General features: G+C 36.0%; 1 protein-coding gene across 5 annotated transcripts in view; it reads right to left on the bottom strand.

Moving 5' to 3' along the window:
• Positions 1-15299, bottom strand: part of NCKAP1 (NCK associated protein 1) — a 56071-nt gene extending 40772 nt beyond the window's left edge. For 4 of the 5 annotated variants that reach the window (XM_006083030.3, XM_023744312.1, XM_023744319.1 and 1 more), the window contains exons 1-8: positions 15155-15299; positions 14310-14358; positions 9081-9237; positions 5990-6046; positions 4372-4468; positions 4014-4120; positions 2985-3117; positions 135-216 (exon numbers count right to left, since the gene is read on the bottom strand). In XM_006083030.3, coding sequence (XP_006083092.1) covers positions 135-216; positions 2985-3117; positions 4014-4120; positions 4372-4468; positions 5990-6046; positions 9081-9237; positions 14310-14358; positions 15155-15262 — 790 coding nt within the window. In that variant the 5' untranslated portion in view covers positions 15263-15299. The remainder of the gene's footprint in view (positions 1-134; positions 217-2984; positions 3118-4013; positions 4121-4371; positions 4469-5989; positions 6047-9080; positions 9238-14309; positions 14359-15154) is intronic. The other variant, XM_023744327.1, reaches the window with a different exon arrangement.
• Positions 15300-18603: the final 3304 nt, after the last annotated feature.

The following is an 18603-nucleotide window of genomic DNA, read 5'->3' as shown; positions in this document are numbered from 1 at the left end:
CAGATAAGGGGGGTGGACTACTGTATGTCCAAAAAAGTAAGTGATTAAATGTTAACGGTCAAATCTTTTCCTTAATAATAAAATTTGAAAACCTACTGAGAAGAAAATGTGTTTTTATTTAAAAGATTTATTACCTTGCTTTACACTTAGGGAAGTCATAGTGTTAACAAAAGAAGACATGATGATTGATTCATCTTCAGGGCAAACAGAAAGATTCTGAAAAGAAACAAAAAAAAATAATGTTAAAATCATCTAGTTAGAAAAAAATCCATAGGTTCATCAACAGGTAGACAGATAAACAAAACAGTATATCCACACTATGGAATATTTTTCAGCAATGAACATGGACAAAATGTTGATACATATAATAAAAGGGATGAATCTCAAAAACATTGTGCTATTGAAAGAAATCAAAAACAGCCCTAGTCAGTTTGGCTCAGTAGATAGAATGGTAGTCTGTGGGTTTGATTCCGGACAAGGGCACATGCCTCAGTTGCAGGTTTGATCCCCAGCCCAGGTCGGCACGCATGCGAGGAGGCAACCAATGTATGTGTCTCTCACATAGAAGTTTCTCTCTCTCTGTCTCTCCCTCCACCACCCCCCCCCCCGCCCTGTATAAAAATCAATGGAAAAATAGCCTCGGGTGATGTTTAATTTAAATATTATACACCAAAAAGTCAGGGTACATATGGGAGGCAACCAATGGATGTTTCTCTTTCTCGCTCTCTCTCCCTCTCTCCCTCCCACCCTCCCCCCTCCCCCCACCCCGCCTTTCTCTCTAACAACAATAAAAAAGTTATATGGTATATGATTCCATTTATATGATTTTTTTAAAGGCAAAAAATGACCAAAAGCAGATGAGTGTTTGTCGAGTCGAAGAGGAAATCAGCTACATAAGTGCACAAGAAAACTTTTAAGTGTTGGAAATGTTCCACATCTTGACTGCTGTGGTGGTTACATGAATGCATACATAGTTGCCAAAATTCAAACCATACACTAAAAATTTGTGATTTTTTTATTAAATGTAAATTATACCTCAACAAAATTAGGACAAAAAATCCCTCTCAAACTGGCTAAAAAAAAAAAAATGAAAATTTGATAGACTGCATCTGAAATAGATAAATTTTTTAAAAAGTGGGTGCTTAGCTCACAAACAGCATAAATAATTGTCAAGACATTAAGACCTACACCACAATGTGAATGTATATAATGTCACTATACTGTATACTTAAAAATGGTTAAGATGACAAATTTTGTTATGTATGTTTTACAATAAAAGTAATTTAACACCTATTACAATGAGCTATGTTAACAGGTTGCTCTTAGTTCTAAATTTAAATTCCAGCAAACAATTAAAAACACCATGCTTGTACTTTACAAAAGAAGAGGTGGTAAAAAGCTTAGGTGTCAAGCTAAGACACTACTTCAAATACTGACTCTGTTACTTGATTGTGCAATACTGAGCAAGTTGCATAAGGTCTTTTTTCTTCAAATAATGATAACTATATCTACCCTCACAAAGTTGTACTACAAATGTAATAAAATAAACTATCAATAATTTGACAATTATTAATATAATTTTACTACTGCTACTACTGCTATGACAGTATTTTCAGAAAAAATAAGCCTTTTTCTCAGATTGTATTAACATACAGTTTATATAAAAAAACACCAAAAAATATGGAATGACTTTAAAATGTTAACACTATAACATAAATGTATTCATAAGCATCCAACTAACCACAGCAAATTTCAAAATGACATGAAACCAGGAGTCTGATTTACTTTTTAGATTGTGATAGCATGACAGCCTCTGCTTTATACAATAAGTAGTAATTATTTGAATAAAACTGCAGCAAACAGTAGCCACACAAGGTTTAGATAAAATCAGCTTTTCTAGTCTTTTTTAATGGACATTCTAGAAAAAAAAGCATCTGAGCTCCATCTAGTGGATAAAAAAGAAATACACTAGTTTATGAAAACAGAAGCTGTATATAATTAAATGCAAACAATTACATGACATTTTTCTTATTTGGATTTTTAGGTAGGTTTCAAAAATATTAGAATTTCAAAGTATGGTTATTTCTCTGTAAAACCAGTAACTGTAGAGTCTTAATACAGTCTTAATATTAGTCTTAATATATATTCTTCCTTTATACTATATGTTAGCTTACAGTAGTTTTTAGATACTGGTGATTTTATAAAATGAAGCAAAATAAGATACTATTTTCCCTACAGTCAGTTAGTTTATTAGAAATAAAAATAAAATAAACTTATAATAAGATGAAAAAGACCAAATAAAGAAATTATGGAAAGCCAAACAAACAAAAAACCTAGGACAAAATCAATAGAGAAAAATCCAAATTGAAAAAATTAGGACATTTAAATTAGGACATCTAGATAAAAAAATTTTTATTGGCCATCCTCTAACACACTATACAGAAAGATTTATCTTCTACTTTTCCTCTAATACTTAGTTATCAATTATATGTCTCCATTATCTTTTATCTCACAGCCAATGTCCAAGTTCAAGTTCTCATCAGCTCTCATCCAGCCTACTGCAATTCTTCTTCTACTCTCTCTCTGCCTTTTCCCTTGGCCCCCAGTAACCCATCAACCACACTGATCCAGGGTAATCTTTGTAAGTAGTAAATCTGATGTATAACTAACTTCCTCTTTTGCAAGGCCCAATATAATTTAGTTACTGTACACCTCTACTGCAAGATAAAGAAACATTCCCTGCATTGCGTTCATTCTGAGCTTTGTACACACTTAAACAAAATGCCTACCACACTAAACTACAACAAAATACGTTCTTCCCTCCAAATGATGATACTCTTGACAAGATATAACTACAACTTGTTTATATTTGTATCGCCACCATGTGGCACAAGATTATATTTTAAATGCTTATTGAACAAACAAATCAGTTACTAGAAAGAAGGGAAGAAACAAAAGGAAAAATAACATGAGATAGTTTTTACCTGCACAAGTTCATTGAGGACAACAGCATCAAAGCCAGAAAGGTACTGCACGTAATACCTCTGCATTACAGGTCCATATTTCCTTACATGTGCTCTAAGCTCTTCCATGTAAAATATCAATTCAGCAATGTGCCTTTTTTTTAAATTGAAAAAAAAAATTTCAAAAAATAAATTTATTGTTATCAAGGAAAAATGTGAAATGCCTTTGATATTATAAGAAGTTACTTTTAGAAAAATTACTGCTAAACATTTAATGTCAATTATGTTTTTAAATTATTTAACATGAATAAAGAAAGCAAAAGAAAAGCTAAGACTAAAAAACTGATAAGAGGAAAATCCAAAATGAACATAAAATTAGAACATCTCATAAATAATCATTTTAAAATCACAAATAAAAGGAACTGGGAAGAAATAAGACTTTTCTATCTGCTCTTATTTCTCTGCTTCACTTATCTAACTCCTCATTGAGGGACTTGACAAAAATGACAGAAAAACATTTCAAATTATAGACTTGGTTGCAACTCCGTAAGGATTCTTAAATATGAATTCCATAGGAAAGTCACTGGGTATAGCCAAAAAACAACTTTATGACCACCTAGAGCAGCGGTTCTCAACCTGTGGGTCGCGACCCCTTTGGTGGTCCAATGACCCTTTCACAGGGGTTGCCTAAGACCATCCTGCATATCAGATATTTACATTACGATTCATAACAGTAGCAACATTACAGTTATGAAGTAGCAACGAAAATAATGTTATGGTTGGGTCACAACATGAGGAACTGTATTTAAAGGGCCAGAAGGTTGAGAACCACTGACCTAGAGTATTAGGAAAGGAAACATTAAAAGACATAATTTTAAACTCAAGTTGACTTTGCATTCTAATTCATATCACCTAATGCTATGTTACAAATATGCATAACAAATATGAAAAGCCCTAAAAAAGTTTTTCAAAATAATTTTACTTCAAAGGCCCCAAATCCCAGTTATAAATCAAAATATACAAAGAAAGTTTTAATTGCTGCTAACTTACTTATCTATAAAGTCATCTGCACTCTTCTTTGGCATGTTATCTGCATGACGAAGTAGCCAGATAATTTCATCACGGGCAAAGGATAACGCCATAAAAACAAAAAGTGCCTAATTAAAAAAAATACAAAAACATTGTTTACTCTTACGCAAAGATTAAAAACAAAACCTATTCATAGTCTTTCTCTAAGTGAAAAGTCATTGCCAAGAATTGATAAAATCAAGTTCAAAAAGATGGCACACCAACAGAAAGGAGATGACCAAAGAGAAGTTGAAAGTATGTATCAAGGAAAGCATATATATAAGCAAGTAGTGAGAACAATGTAGAATGGTGCAGTTGACATATGAATTAAATCAATTACCTTGGGACCTAGCAAGCCAGGTTGATCAGAGAGGACTGTAGCCAATTCTTTCAGTGCAGACCTTAAAAATTTGCGTCTTTCTCTGTGCATTGAACCACTACAGGAAAAGACACTTACATTTTATCTGTTTCTACTAAAATTACTATTGGCAATTAAATAACTTATCATTGTAGGGTCAACATCCAAAGTTTTTTTTTATGAAGCAGAAACCCCTTACAAATATCATCTTCTATGTGCTTGCCATTAAGCGACTTACCAATTTTACATTTATCCTTGCCTTTCTTGTGCTGCTTTTTGTAACCATGTTTGGTCTATTATTCTTCACCTATCAAAATACTACATCCAAACTTCAAGACCAATCCTACAAGAAGCATTTCCTAATATCCAGATGTCTATTTCTGAATAATTTCTGAAATTTTAGTACCATATATCCTAAGCATTTTATAAACAGGACTATGAAATCTTCAACAGCAATTACTGTCCTCCTATATATATTTTTGTCACCCCAACATAGAAATCAACAAATATAACAATAAATATCTAATTTCCCATGTTCTCATTTACTAAGCGTATTCCTATTAAATACAAAAAACTGACTAAACAAGAGTTATATTCAATAAAAATATTGGGATGAGATCTATTTGGTCTCGTTCAAAAAACAGAAAGACGAGGGAAGAAAAGGATAATCATAAATATTCATATACAAGGTATTTCAATAAAATGCAAAGTAGAAAAAAGTTATTCTCACATATTAACATGGGGAAAAAATCATAAAATGTTCTTAGTATTCCAACTCGTCATATTATGCAAAATATTCAGCGCTTCAAGAAAGTTTTAAAATGTATACAGGTGCAAAAAATAAGTGGATACACACACATACACACAAAATATATACAAAAAAAATAAGTATCAGGAATATGCAATACCAGAAATTTAGCTGTGAGACAGATCAGTTTGAAAAGACAGATTAAAATCCCACTCTCTACCTATGTGACCATATGTTCTACCTCTCAGTTTCAGCCATCTATAAAACAGATAATGACACCTGCCTCAGAAGATACATCTTTCAAAATGCTCAGATATAGTACTTTGTTATAGGATAGTGGCAGTAAGAGACTTGAAAGATACCTAAACTAAAAGTCATTTGTATGGTACTTCCTTAGAGCATTTTCATCACACTTCAAAAATAATTAAAATCTGTCTGCACTAATTCCAAAGTTACTAGAGACTGAGGTTATATACTTATTTCCTATTGATTATAAGTCCCCCATTTCTGCCCGGCCAGTGTAGCTCTCAGTGGTTGAGTATTGACCCATGAACCAGGAGGTCATGGTTTGATTTCCATCAGGGCACATGCCCAGGTTGCGGGCTTGATCCCCAATAGGGGACATGCAGGAGGCAGTCAACAATGATTCTTTCTCATCAATGATGTTTCTATCTGTCTCTCCCTTTCCCTTCCTCTCTCTGAAATCAATAAAAACTTATCTTTAATTTTTTAAAGTCCCCACTTCTATTATATTTTGCATACCATCAATATGAACTCACTTCAACAAAATAATGCTTTAAGAAAGAAATTATTCTTTATTAAAAGTACCACAGATAAGATAGAAGTACTTACGCATGTGACACAGCCGCCTCTTTGCATTCTCTTATATCATTAATACGTTTGTTATAGCTATGTGCAAAAAAAAAAAGTTGGAAACATGTTGATCTTAATTTGAGCAATAAGTCAAAATAATTTAATCAAATACTAAAAGTCAAATAGAACTGACATATTATCAACAAGAAAAATGCCCTCAAACTAGAAATGCATGGAAGGGGTCTACCCACATCTTTCCTAGCCAGCACCTTATGTAACCAGAAAAGGCTTCCTAGATAAATTTCATAATATATTAGATCCAACAATAAAATAAAGTTCAAAATGTAGATTTTTTACTTTATTAATTATATTCCCTTAAGCTCCAATAGAGACATTAAAATTATACTTAAGATGTAACTAATAGTAGTTTCTAAAAATTTCAAGTGCTGACAAAGCTATTACTTCTGACTTTTTATCACTTCTGACTTAAAAAGCATTAAAAAAATTCTGAAAGGACATATACTCATAATCAACACTAAAGATTACTTAGGGATAGGGGCTCTGTGATGGAGAAAACTGGGGCAGGAAAGCATTTGATTACTTTAAATTAAATGAAACAACACCAACATCAAATAGTTTAAAGGTGCCATCTGAAAAATAAATATATGTCAACTTCATGAATACTAAATACAAAAACTCAAAATTCCTCAAATGTTAAAGAAAACCTCTTCCTGAAAACCTGGCTAAAACCACTTCACCCTAAGAACTTCAACTTCTAAATTAAGAATTCTAAGATTTATGTGTTCTTGCGCATGTGTCCAAAACATACTAATTATATAATCACTGTCCTTTATAATTAATAAACTTTTATAATTATAGTCTGACTTGTAATTACTATGATAATTCACATTTTAAATTAGATTGACCACTCACTATTTAAAAATTAAAACTTTTCGACTTTAAATAGAGATATTTAAATGGCAAATTTATCATTTAAAAAAGCATAACCAAAAGACAACTCATTATATGGTGTCACTAAACTTACTTGTATCATACATATCGTAAGCTCACTCAATATACACAGACTACCTGGTTCTAAATGTTTATATATATTTAAATACGATTCTACATCATATTGTCAATATAAGACATTATACAAGTTTCATGATTTGCAATCTGAATGAATTAGAAAATGACAAAGCCCATATGACAGGGTATTTCTGGGAACTCCACTGTCTAAAATAAAAGCTGAATTAAGACCTGAAAAGTACATAGGGTACTGTTTCACATAGCATGACTGAGAAACTATTTGCATGAGAATGTCAGAATCACCTACAGTGACAGAAATCCAAACAGTGGCCACTTGAAAAAGAGGGTGAGTGGAGGGGGACCAAGGTTGACAATACTAACCAGAAAAAAGCACGAGAGAATTTTCTGGATATAATGAAAATGTTCTATATCTTGACCTAGGGCAGTGATGGTGAACCTTTTGAGCTCGGTGTGTCAGCATTTTGAAAAACCCTAACTTAACTCTGGTGACGTGTCACATATAGAAATTTTTTGATATTTGCAACCATAGTAAAACAAAGACTTATATTTTTGATATTTATTTTATATATTTAAATGCCATTTAACAAAGAAAAATCAACCAAAAAAATTAGTTCGTGTGTCACCTCTGACACGCGTGTCATAGGTTCGCCATCACTGACCTAGAGTAATTCATATGCAAATTAATTGAGCTTTGCATCTAAAATTTGTATCTTTCTGTGAGTAAATTTTACCTCAATAAATTACTGAGGGGCGGGGGCAGATTCCTTCAACCTCTCTGAGACACAAATATAGAAGATAGAGGAAGTTAGGAATGATGCCCAGGATCCTGGATTTTAGTTCACATCCCAGGGTAATTCTTATGCACATTAAAATTGAGATATACTGGTTAAATTGTGAGTATTAAACATAGCTTTATTTTTTAGTAACTAACAGATGCTCTATTTTTATCTCAATTTAATTAGGAAATAGGTAAATAGGATAAGAAATAAATGTAGTAAATTTAATTTCTACCTGAAACTAACAAGCCCAGCATAACATTTCCAGAGATACCAGGATATTTTAGATGCTCCTAATTTTAAAATATTTCATAATTGCTACCAAGTCTGAGCTCAACTTGGCTTTTATATATTGGCTACATAACCTCATGTGGAAAGAAATGCAAGATTTAAAAATTTCAAGGAACAAATTTCTGAAAATTATTTACTTTACAGAAAATGAATGTAAATAAGTCATTTGGAATACCTGCCTATTAAAGGGAAACACGATTTCCTATATGCAGCAGTCTGACTTCTGTAATTGTTATAATTAAATATTTCTGATTGATTCATATCCTATATAATGAGAGGAATATGCTAATTGGCCGTTTCGCCCTTAGGTTTAACGACCAAGCATGTCACGACCAGATCACGGATCAGCAGGAGGGTGGGCCAGCGAGGTACAAACGGGCTGCAGAGAGCTACAGGAGGGGGCAGGCAGCAAGCAACCAGGAGGCGGAGAGCTACAGGAGAGGGCAGGGCAACAAACTATGGGGGGGGGAGGGTAGCTACAGGAGGGCGGCAGCAACCTACTAGCACACAGATTCGTGCACAGGACTACTAGTACTTTTATAAGTACACTAAATTTAAACTAGCACTTTTAAAAAGTTCAAAACCCAGTGTGGTGACTGTGGGGGAGGTGGGAGGAGGTGGAAGTGAAAAAGGGCATAGAGGGGATAAGTGGTGATGGAAACCATTTTTTTAAAAGTTCATAACTCTAAAATGTATACGGTGTTTTTTTAGTACTATTTTTGTCTAAAACCATATTATGATTTGCAAAAGAGGACATACCTTCTTTCTCCTACAACACAAGTTTTAAAAGGGCAGGAACACTAGATATTTTAATCTGTGAAGTTACTTATAAAAAATATGAATAGTACCTTATCAGGATGATTGTTAAAAACAACTTGCTTGTGACTGATAAGATGGTACAGGCAATAATATTTTCTTGCATGATATGACCCTTCTCTATCCCCAAAACTTCAATGAAGATAATCCACTCACTATCCTTATCCAAAAAGACAAAAACATTGAAGATGCCATACCCTCGTATGTTTACAAATAAGTCTTCTGCAGCTTTGTGAATGTGGAAAACTTCATCCCGAAAGAGAGAGAGGCAAGAGCTACTTTGAAGAGCTAGCTTCCAAAGATTCAGTGCTGTTGCATCAGTATTGAGGATCCCATGGCACAAAATAAAGCCAACTTTAAATAAAAAAGAAAAGTCAATACAAATGTTAAAATTTTCCAAAGGTGAAGTTCTTTCAGTTACAAAATAGCTTTTCAAAAATTCAGAAAAGTAAACACAATCACTAAATTAAGGTTTTTAAATGACCGGTAATAATTCATATACATACAAGATGGCAATACTGTTGCTCTTTCAATAATTTTCTGTATTCTGCAAAATTAATTTTTGAACCCAGACTGACAAAAAGGGGGGGAGAACATCACTTCTGGGTTGTGAAGAAAGAGTCCTTTTAATGAATGACTAAAAGACATTTTCAGAAATACTTATAAAATATTTTAAGCCAGCCCTAGCTGGTTTGGCTCAGTGGATAGAACATCAATCTGAATACTAAAGGGTCCTGGGTCTGATTCTGGTCAAGGGCACATGCCCGGGTTGCAGGCTCAATCCCCAGTAGGGGCTGTGCAGGAGGCAGCCGATCAATGATTCTCTCTCATCATTTATGTTTCTCTCTCTCTCTCTCCCTCCATCTCTGAAATAAATAAAAAAATATTTTTAAAAATAAATAAAAAATATTTTAAGCCTGAGATCAGTTACTAATTAAAAAGCATAATAATCATCACAGTTGTTGCAATCAACGAAAAATAAATATACTTTTCTAAATCACCAGAATAAATGAAATAGTATCTTTCATTTTCATAGCAATTTATGGTTTATTAAATACTTTTTTCACACATTATCTCATGTGATCCTGTGGAGTAGATAGAGCAGGTGTCCTTTTATAGTTGAAGAAATGAATGATCAATGACTTGACTGAAGTTATATTATTAAATTAGAGCTAGACTTAGCCTCAACTATTTACCCTTAAAATTCTTTCAATATATTATACTGCTCTCTATTATATGAATTCAAATATCTTTCACCTTTTATTATCTACCTTGGAAATCTTACACAAAGGTATAATAATCTATATATGTTTATTGATGTCCTTTCTAGCCCTCTATAATAGGCCATAAACCCTCTACTTTCATTCATTAAACACTTACTCAATGGCTACTGGCCAGTGACAAATCAACCCTGTTTTCTGTGAGATTTCCCTACAATTCTTAATAGTCACTCCCTTCTTTAAACTCTTAAATTATTAACACATACCTTGCCATTTATCTTTTTTTTATTTTTTTATTTTTTATTTTTTTATATATTTTATTGATTTTTTACAGAGAGGAAGAGAGAGGGATAGAGAGTTAGAAACATCGATGAGAGAGAAACATCGACCAGCTGCCTCCTGCACATCTCCTACTGGGGGTGTGCCCGCAACCCAGGTACATGCCCTTGACCGGAATCGAACCTGGGACCTTTCAGTCCACAGGCCGACGCTCTATCCACTGAGCCAAACCGGTTTCGGCGCCATTTATCTTTTTATTCTTAGTTCAACCATCCTTTATTTTGTGTGTGTGTTTTACACATATTTTTATCTTTTTATTCTATCTATCTATCTATCTATTTATTTATTTAATTGGTTTTTTACAGAGAGGAAGGGAGAGGCATAGAGAGTAAGAAACATCAATGAGAGAGAAACATCGAGCAGCTGCCTCCTACACATACTGGGGATGTGCCTGCAACCAAGGTACATGCCCTTGACCGGAATCGAACCTGGGACCTTTCAGTCCGCAGGCCGATGCTCTATCCACTGAGCCAAACCGGTTAGGGCCAACCATCCTTTAAAAGTGCCACTACACAAGCAAGCTAGCTCTTTAAATAGCCATTTATTGTAGAGTCTGTACATATAGAAGTATATTTAACTTCCTTGAATTTCCTGTAACATATAAAAATATTTTTCATACAATAGGGCCTCTACATGTAAGCCAATTATTTGATCTGGTATGCAACCAAAGAAACAGAATACATGTAAAGAAATTGAAAGAATCCTCCAGAGAAATTTTGTTTATAAAATATTTTTTATTCAATATATTGACTTTTAACTCTTAATTCCTGAGTAAAATAAGATTCACTTGATATCTCACATCTTATTGTATACTTAGATTTCACAAAATTGCTGCTTATAAAAGGTTTCCCTGAAAATATTATCAGTTATATTATGGATAAGCATATATTTTATTTTCTTAAGACATAGGTTACTTTATGAATTAAAGCATATTAATTTGTTTATGATAGAAAAAATAATTTAAAATAGACTGCCCAAGATTAAGAGAATAGTTTATTAATTAAACCACATTAAACCCCTTTTCCTACCAAGGTCCGAATGAAAGGATTAAAAAAAATGTTTTTTAATTTTCAAGCCATAAAAATGTTGAAGAACAAAACTAGACAAGAAAGTTAAAGAAAATCTCTGAAGATAGAAAGTAGATAAAACTGGACTATCAAGTTAAAAAGAGATGGGACTCTCTCTCTTTCTCTCTCTCTCTCTCTTCCCCTCCCCCCTCCTTCCTTCATCTCCTTCCCTCTCTCTCTGAAAAGCAATGGAAAGAATATCCTCAGGCGGAAATTAACAATGACACACACACAAAAAAAGAGGCAGGAATTAGTAACCCAAAACTCCAGAAATAAAGAGAGATCTTTTCCTACGAGTCCTCTGAGTCCAACCAACAGAGCAAGAATAAACCCTGAAAAGAACATCAGGATAAGTTATTTTTTTTAAATATATATATATATATTTTAATATATTTTATTGATTTTTTACAGAGAGGAAGGGAGAGGGATAGAGAGTTAGAAACATTGATGAGAGAGAAACATCGATCAGCTGCCTCCTGCATACCCCCTACTGGGGATGTGCCTGCAACCAAGGTACATGCCCTTGACCGGAATCGAGCCCGGGACCCTTCAGTCCGCAGGCCGAGGCTCTATCCACTGACCCAAACTGGTTAGGGCTTTTTAAAATATGTTTTATTGATTTTTTACAGAGAGGAAGGGAGAGGAAGAGGAATAGAGAGTTAGAAACATCGATGAGAGAGAAACATCGATTCAGCTGCCTCTTGCACGCCCCCCACTGGGGATGTGCCCGCAACCCAGGTACATGCCCTTGACCAGAATTGAACCTGGGACCCTTCAGCCAGCAGGCCGACGCTCTATCCACTGAGCCAAACCGGTTAGGGCAGGGTAAGTTATTTTATAATTGCACTTCAAATACCTGAGTCCTCAATATTCTAAGCCTTCAATAACTCTTGGCCCCAGGTAATAAACTAGACCAGTGATCTCAAACTTTAGCTTGCATCAAAATCACCAGAAAGGCTTGTTAAGTCATATTGCTGGGATCCATACAGAGTTTCTGATTCAATAGGTCTAGAGTAGAGATCAAGATTCTGCACATCTAAGAAGGTTCTACTCGACGCTGCTGGTCCAGGGACTATACTTTAAATTAATCAAGAACAAAGCTCTAAAGAAAGTAGACCATCTTCAGTAGAAAAGTCCTTATGTGGGAACTGGGATCAAAAAGAGAAAAGCAGAGTTTGAAGTAACTCTTTACCTTTATATCAACTCTACTCAAGGTTCAAATACATGAAAGCAGCAAAACTCAGAGTAAACCTTTACCTTGGCAACTCAGAGTAAACCTTTACCTTGGCAACTGTGGTTATCCCAAATCTGTCTGCCTCCTCCTCCTCCATGCTCACCATACAAAGCCCATTTAAGGTAAAGACCGGGGGGAATAGTGCTGTATAACTCTAGAGGTCACCCATGCCACCTAAGTCTACTAATCACCCCAGTTCTTCAGCCATACATCCATAAACATAAAGCAACCAAGGATCACTGCACATTTGAGCAAAATAAATACTTCAAAAGCTGTGTCTAAATCAACTAAGAGACAAAGCATGAAAATCTTAACTATTATTATAGAAAAAAACAGAACTATCACAAACCCGATCAATATAAAAATTATAATAAAAATGGCTAAAAGGCCCTAGCTGGTTTGGCTCAGTGGATAGAGCATAGGCTTGCAGACTGAATGGTCCCAGGTTCGATTCCGGTCAAGGGCACATGCCTGGGTTGCAGGCTCGATCCCCAGTAGGGGGCGTGCAGGAGGCAGCCGATCATGATGATGATTCTCTCTCATCATTGATGTTTCTATATCCCTTCTTCTCTGAAATCAATAAAACATATTTTTTAAAATGGCTAAGAGTAGGGAGTCTGAGCTAAATTCCACCTCTTTCATTTTAATGAGTGCAAAGTGCCAGTGCATAATGAGACTAAGCAGAGAAATTGAGAGTGTTTACAAACGTTCATAAAAGCTTGAGTGATTTATGAATAGAAACTTAATAATAATCTAATTGTTAGATTAAATCTAGTAATTAAAAATATGGGCTTTTATTTTGTGTCTTTGCTTATTGCTTTATTTCTGATCATTCTAGTAATTCATTTCTATTGTATTTTATAAAAGTATCAATCCAAAAATCATTAAAAAAGAAAAACTGGTCTTTCACTATAGACAAACACTGTAATAAAAGTAGTTTCTAAAGTTTAATAAATCAAGAAACAAGAATTGTAAGACCTAAAAAACACAAACTGCTCAAAATTATTCCCCTTCACTAGTGGACATGGGGGTGATAGAAGGAATTACAATATAGCATTTCTAATTTTGTATTAAATCTGTGTGTTTCTATCTACTTCTCCCTTAGTTTGTGAACTTCATAGGGGCAGAAATCCTTCCTAGGGAAAAAATCCTAGGAATTTTATTCCCCCTGCATCTAACAGACTGCAAAACATATGAATCGTTTATTATATGTTCTGAAGTAAATACCAAAAACTTTAAGTGGATAAATGCAATATTTAAAAAATCATTAAAAAACAAAATAAAAAGCTATGTTGAGAGGCAATATAATGTAGACTATGAGCCTTGGAGTTAGCCTGGGTTCTTACTTTGTCACTGTCCCTTACTACCTGTATGGATTAAGTTTTAGGTTCCTCATCTATAAAACATACCATCTACCCTAACAGGATTAGTATGAGAACTGAATGAGGTAATGCACATAGAAGACTTAAGAAAGTGCTTGCCACAGAAGTAATATATATTATCTGTTATTTTTCTCTAAAACTTAAAACCTGAGGGATAATCACTAAACTATTCAATTTTACTTACAGATAATCCATTTTTCCATCGCATCCAACGAGAGATATTCACAAGGCATCTTAAAAAGAGAAAATATAAATTTGTGTTTAAAAGAAATTCTTAAAAACAAAACAACCCATATCGAATCACTCTCCTCTGACTCCTCAGAATTCTCACGACTCAATTCTTGGCTCAAATACCCCAACAAATTTTAAAAGTTGGGTAAAAGTTTTATAACCTATATTTAAAATTGCAGTCCATAAAGGACAATAAGAGCTGTGCTCCTTTCACATTTACATAACTTAATACCTCCTCCTTAAAAAGTAATGTTGCTAAATCATATTCAATCTAATAAATGACAACTCCAGATTTCCCAAGTCTATTTCAGAGTTTGTGGTATTCCAAAGGATAAAATTTTAGTCAAGTTAAAAAAAAAAATTATGTATATGAGTGCTCACTGTTTCACTCAAATCAGTAATTATGTGTGTGCATTTTCCATATACATAACATCTATATTCATACACACAAAGATTAAAAAGAAATATAACAACATACAACAATTTTCTCTAGTTGGTAAGATTTGGGAAATTTTTTGTTATTGTCTTTATAAATTTCTGCACCTTCTAAATTTTCCACCATAAGATTAAAACAAACTTTTAAACTTTAAAAGAAAATACTCATACTACTAATTGTATTAACTTGGCATCAGAATCTAGAAATAAAAGTACTAAATAGTATAACTTAATTACTGAGCATTTACAATAAACTTCACTATAGGCTAGTACTAATTAGAATACTGCAATAGCACTGCTTAACTCAGTTTTTAAAAATCAATTTCACTATTTTCATTCAAAAAGGGAAAAACAGAATCATACGGTATCAGACTGTGCAGGATTAAGCATTGTACTGGGTGCACTGATGAGACTCAATAATTGGGCATTTCTCCACTGGTCGGCTGAAAGATTCCTTCTAGGATACACCATCTGAAGAGAAATTAGTGCATCTGAAAGAGACTAATTAAAATAGAGAAAAAAATATTGAGGAATAAAATTTCTTTTTCCTTCTCCATTTAAATTCCAGTTACAGCTGCTGTACATTTCTAATTGTACCATCCCAAAACAACAGAGCCTATGCTTTTTTTAATCTGAGGTCAGTCCCAGCAACACTCCTCCAGTTTGTTTTTGTTTTTTTTATCCTCACCTGAGGATATGGTTATTTATTTCAGAGAGAAGGGGAGAGGAGGTGAGAGAAAGAGAGAGAGAGAGAAACACTAATATGAGATTGAACCCAAAACCTGTTGGTATATAGGAGGACACTCCAACCAACTGAGCCACACCGGCCAGAGCCAGATTTTGTTTTCTTTATTTCATGAAAGCTACGTAAATTCTGCCTTCCTGGGTTAAGAGCTTAGCTCATGAAATCATGTTACCTTTTTAAAGTTCAGAATGTTTGGAAATGTTAGGATCTTTATTTTAAAGGGGTAAAGAACCTCCTGTCATCCTCTTGTGCATGATTTTACACTGATCGTTCTCACTGAGAGGAAAAGACATTGGGGTTATGTGACTGTTGCTAGAGCTCAACATATTTCATATTTTTCCAAGAATGCCTTATATGTACTCTATCCTAATAAATTTGTCATGTGGTCTATTAACTATAGCTTTATCATTAAATATGTATCATTAAAAATATTTAATGTTCCACCTCATCTATTTTAAAGGGGTAAAGAACCTCCTGTCATCCTCTTGTGCATGATTTTACACTGATCGTTCTCACTGAGAGGAAAAGACATTGGGGTTATGTGACTGTTGCTAGAGCTCAACATATTTCATATTTTTCCAAGAATGCCTTATATGTACTCTATCCTAATAAATTTGTCATGTGGTCTATTAACTATAGCTTTATCATTAAATATGTATCATTAAAAATATTTAATGTTCCACCTCATCTGCTTTATGCTTGTTTTTAGTTGTCCTTTGCTATTTATCTCTGCTTCCTAAAAATTCTGTATTGACTTTTTAATCTGACTGCACATAAATTGCTAGAAGAGTTTGTTCAGAATACAGAATACAGAGTTCCATCTAAAATTCAGTGAACCAAAATCTCTGGGAATAGAACCCAGGAATCTGTATTACAATTACACTACATCATTAAATTAATTAAATTAAAATTAATTTATTTTTAATGAATACTAGCAAATATCTGATACTCTGGGATATCATGAAGCATCAGAAAAATCAAGATTAGAAAATAACTGGTTTAATCCAAATGGTAAATTCTCCTTAAGTAATTATGAATAGTCTAGTATATGCTAATTACTATGGAAAAGTTAAAAAAAGATCCAAGAGCCTTTAAAAAAATTTCATCACCTAAGTGGGAAAAGAAGCAAATCTGGTGTTAACTATATGTCAAAATACAAAATACCATATTAAAATTCTTTCAGCATCCAAACAGAACAATGAACCAAGATATTAATACCCTGGGATTTAGTTCTGATTTTGTCACTATTTCTGCCAAATGGCTTATCATGTCATTTCACCAGCCTTCAATTTCCTTATCTACACTAATAAAAGACAAAGATGCTAATTGACCGTACCTTCACTGCGCCCCAAGCCACGCCCACCAGCCAATCAGAGCGACTATATGCAAATTAACCCAAACAAGATGGCGGCCGGCAGCCACGGAGCTGGAGCAAGCAGGCAGCTTGGTTGCCCAGGCGATGGAGGAAGCCAAGCTTCCTGCCAGCCCTGAGCCAGCTGAGGCCTCCGCTCATGGCAACAAAGTTTCAATTATAGAAGATAAATAAATCCCAGATACCTGCTTCCAGCCAGCCTCCACTGGGAGCTTGGGTGGCTGGGGGCCGTGGCCAGCCTGCAAACAGCCATCAGCCACTCACCCAGGCTGGCCACACCCTCATGGGGTGAGGGTCCCCGCTGGGGGGCTTGGCCAGCCTGAAAACGGCCATCAGCCACTCACCCAGGCTGGCCAGGCACCCCAGCAGGACGCCCCCACCCTAAAGGGGGTGTGGCCAGTCTGAAAACGGCCCTCAGCCCCTCACCCAGGATGGCCAGGCACCAAAGTGGGGACCCCCACACTGAAGGGGCTGTTGTCAGCCTGCAAACAGCCATCAGCCCCTCACCCAGGCTGGCCAGGCACCCCAGTGGGGACCCCCACCCTGAAGGAGCTGTGGCCAGCCTGCAAACAGCCATCAGCCACTCACCCAGCCTGGCCAGGCACCCCAGCAGGGACCCCCACCCTGAAGGGGCTGTGGCCAGCCTGCAAACAGCCATCAGCCCCTCACCCAGGCTGGCCAGGCACCCCAGCGGGGACCCCCACCCTGAAGGAGCTGTGGCCAGCCTGCAAACAGCCATCATCCCCTCACCCAGGCTGGCCAGGCACTCTATATAAAGAAGGGTAATATGCAAATTGACCCTAACAACAGAACGACTGGGAATGACTGGTCACTATGACACACACTGACCACCAGGGGGCAGATGCTCAATGCAGGAGCTGCCCCCTGGTGGTCAGTGCGCTCCCACAGGGGGAGCTCTGCTCAGCCACAAGCCAGGCTGATGACTACCAGTACAGCGGTGGTGGTGGGAGCCTCTCCCAAATCCTCAGCAGCGCTAAGGATGTCCGACTGCAGCTTAGGCATGCTCCCCGCTGGCAAGTGGGCATCCCCCAAGGGCTCCCGGGCTGCCAGAGGGATGTCTGACTGCCAGCTTAGGCCCGCTCCCCCCAGGGAGCGGGCCTAAGCCAGCAGGTGGTCATCCCTCGAGGGGTCCCAGACTGCGAGAGGGCACAGGCCAGGCTGAGGGAACCCCCCCCCCACGAGTGAACAAATTTTTGTGCACCGGGCCTCTAGTCTATAATAAGAATGTATGAGCTAACTACAAATTTCCTTAATGTGCTTAGGTACTCTGGTTCTTTGAATTAGCACTACTGCAGAAAAATAATAATAGTAAGACTCCTTAGAACCAAAAGTATTTCATTAAGAACTATTTTTTAATATATCGTAAAAGACAGACTTTCCAAATTACTTCCACAAAACTCCTGTAATATTTTTTTCTCACTAAGAGACATTATAATAATACTAGAGGCCTGGTGCACAAAATTCTTGCACAGGCAGGGTCCCTAGGCCTGGCTGGCAATCAGGGCCAATCTGTGGGACAACCAGTGGGGCAATCAGGGGCCCCTGCTGGCACCCGCCTTGGCCGGCCTGGCGCCGCCCGCTCACCAGCCAGCCCCACCCCCTGCCACCACCTACTCCCGGCTGGCCCCCGCCTCCTGCCACCACCGCTGGTCACCTCCCTCTGGCCTGGGGCCT

Source organism: Myotis lucifugus, unplaced genomic scaffold (assembly GCF_000147115.1).
Source record: "Myotis lucifugus unplaced genomic scaffold, Myoluc2.0 scaffold_5, whole genome shotgun sequence".
NCBI lineage: Eukaryota > Metazoa > Chordata > Mammalia > Chiroptera > Vespertilionidae > Myotis > Myotis lucifugus.
The sequence above is the reverse complement of the archived record's forward strand: the minus strand, read 5'-3'. Positions and strand labels throughout refer to the sequence as shown.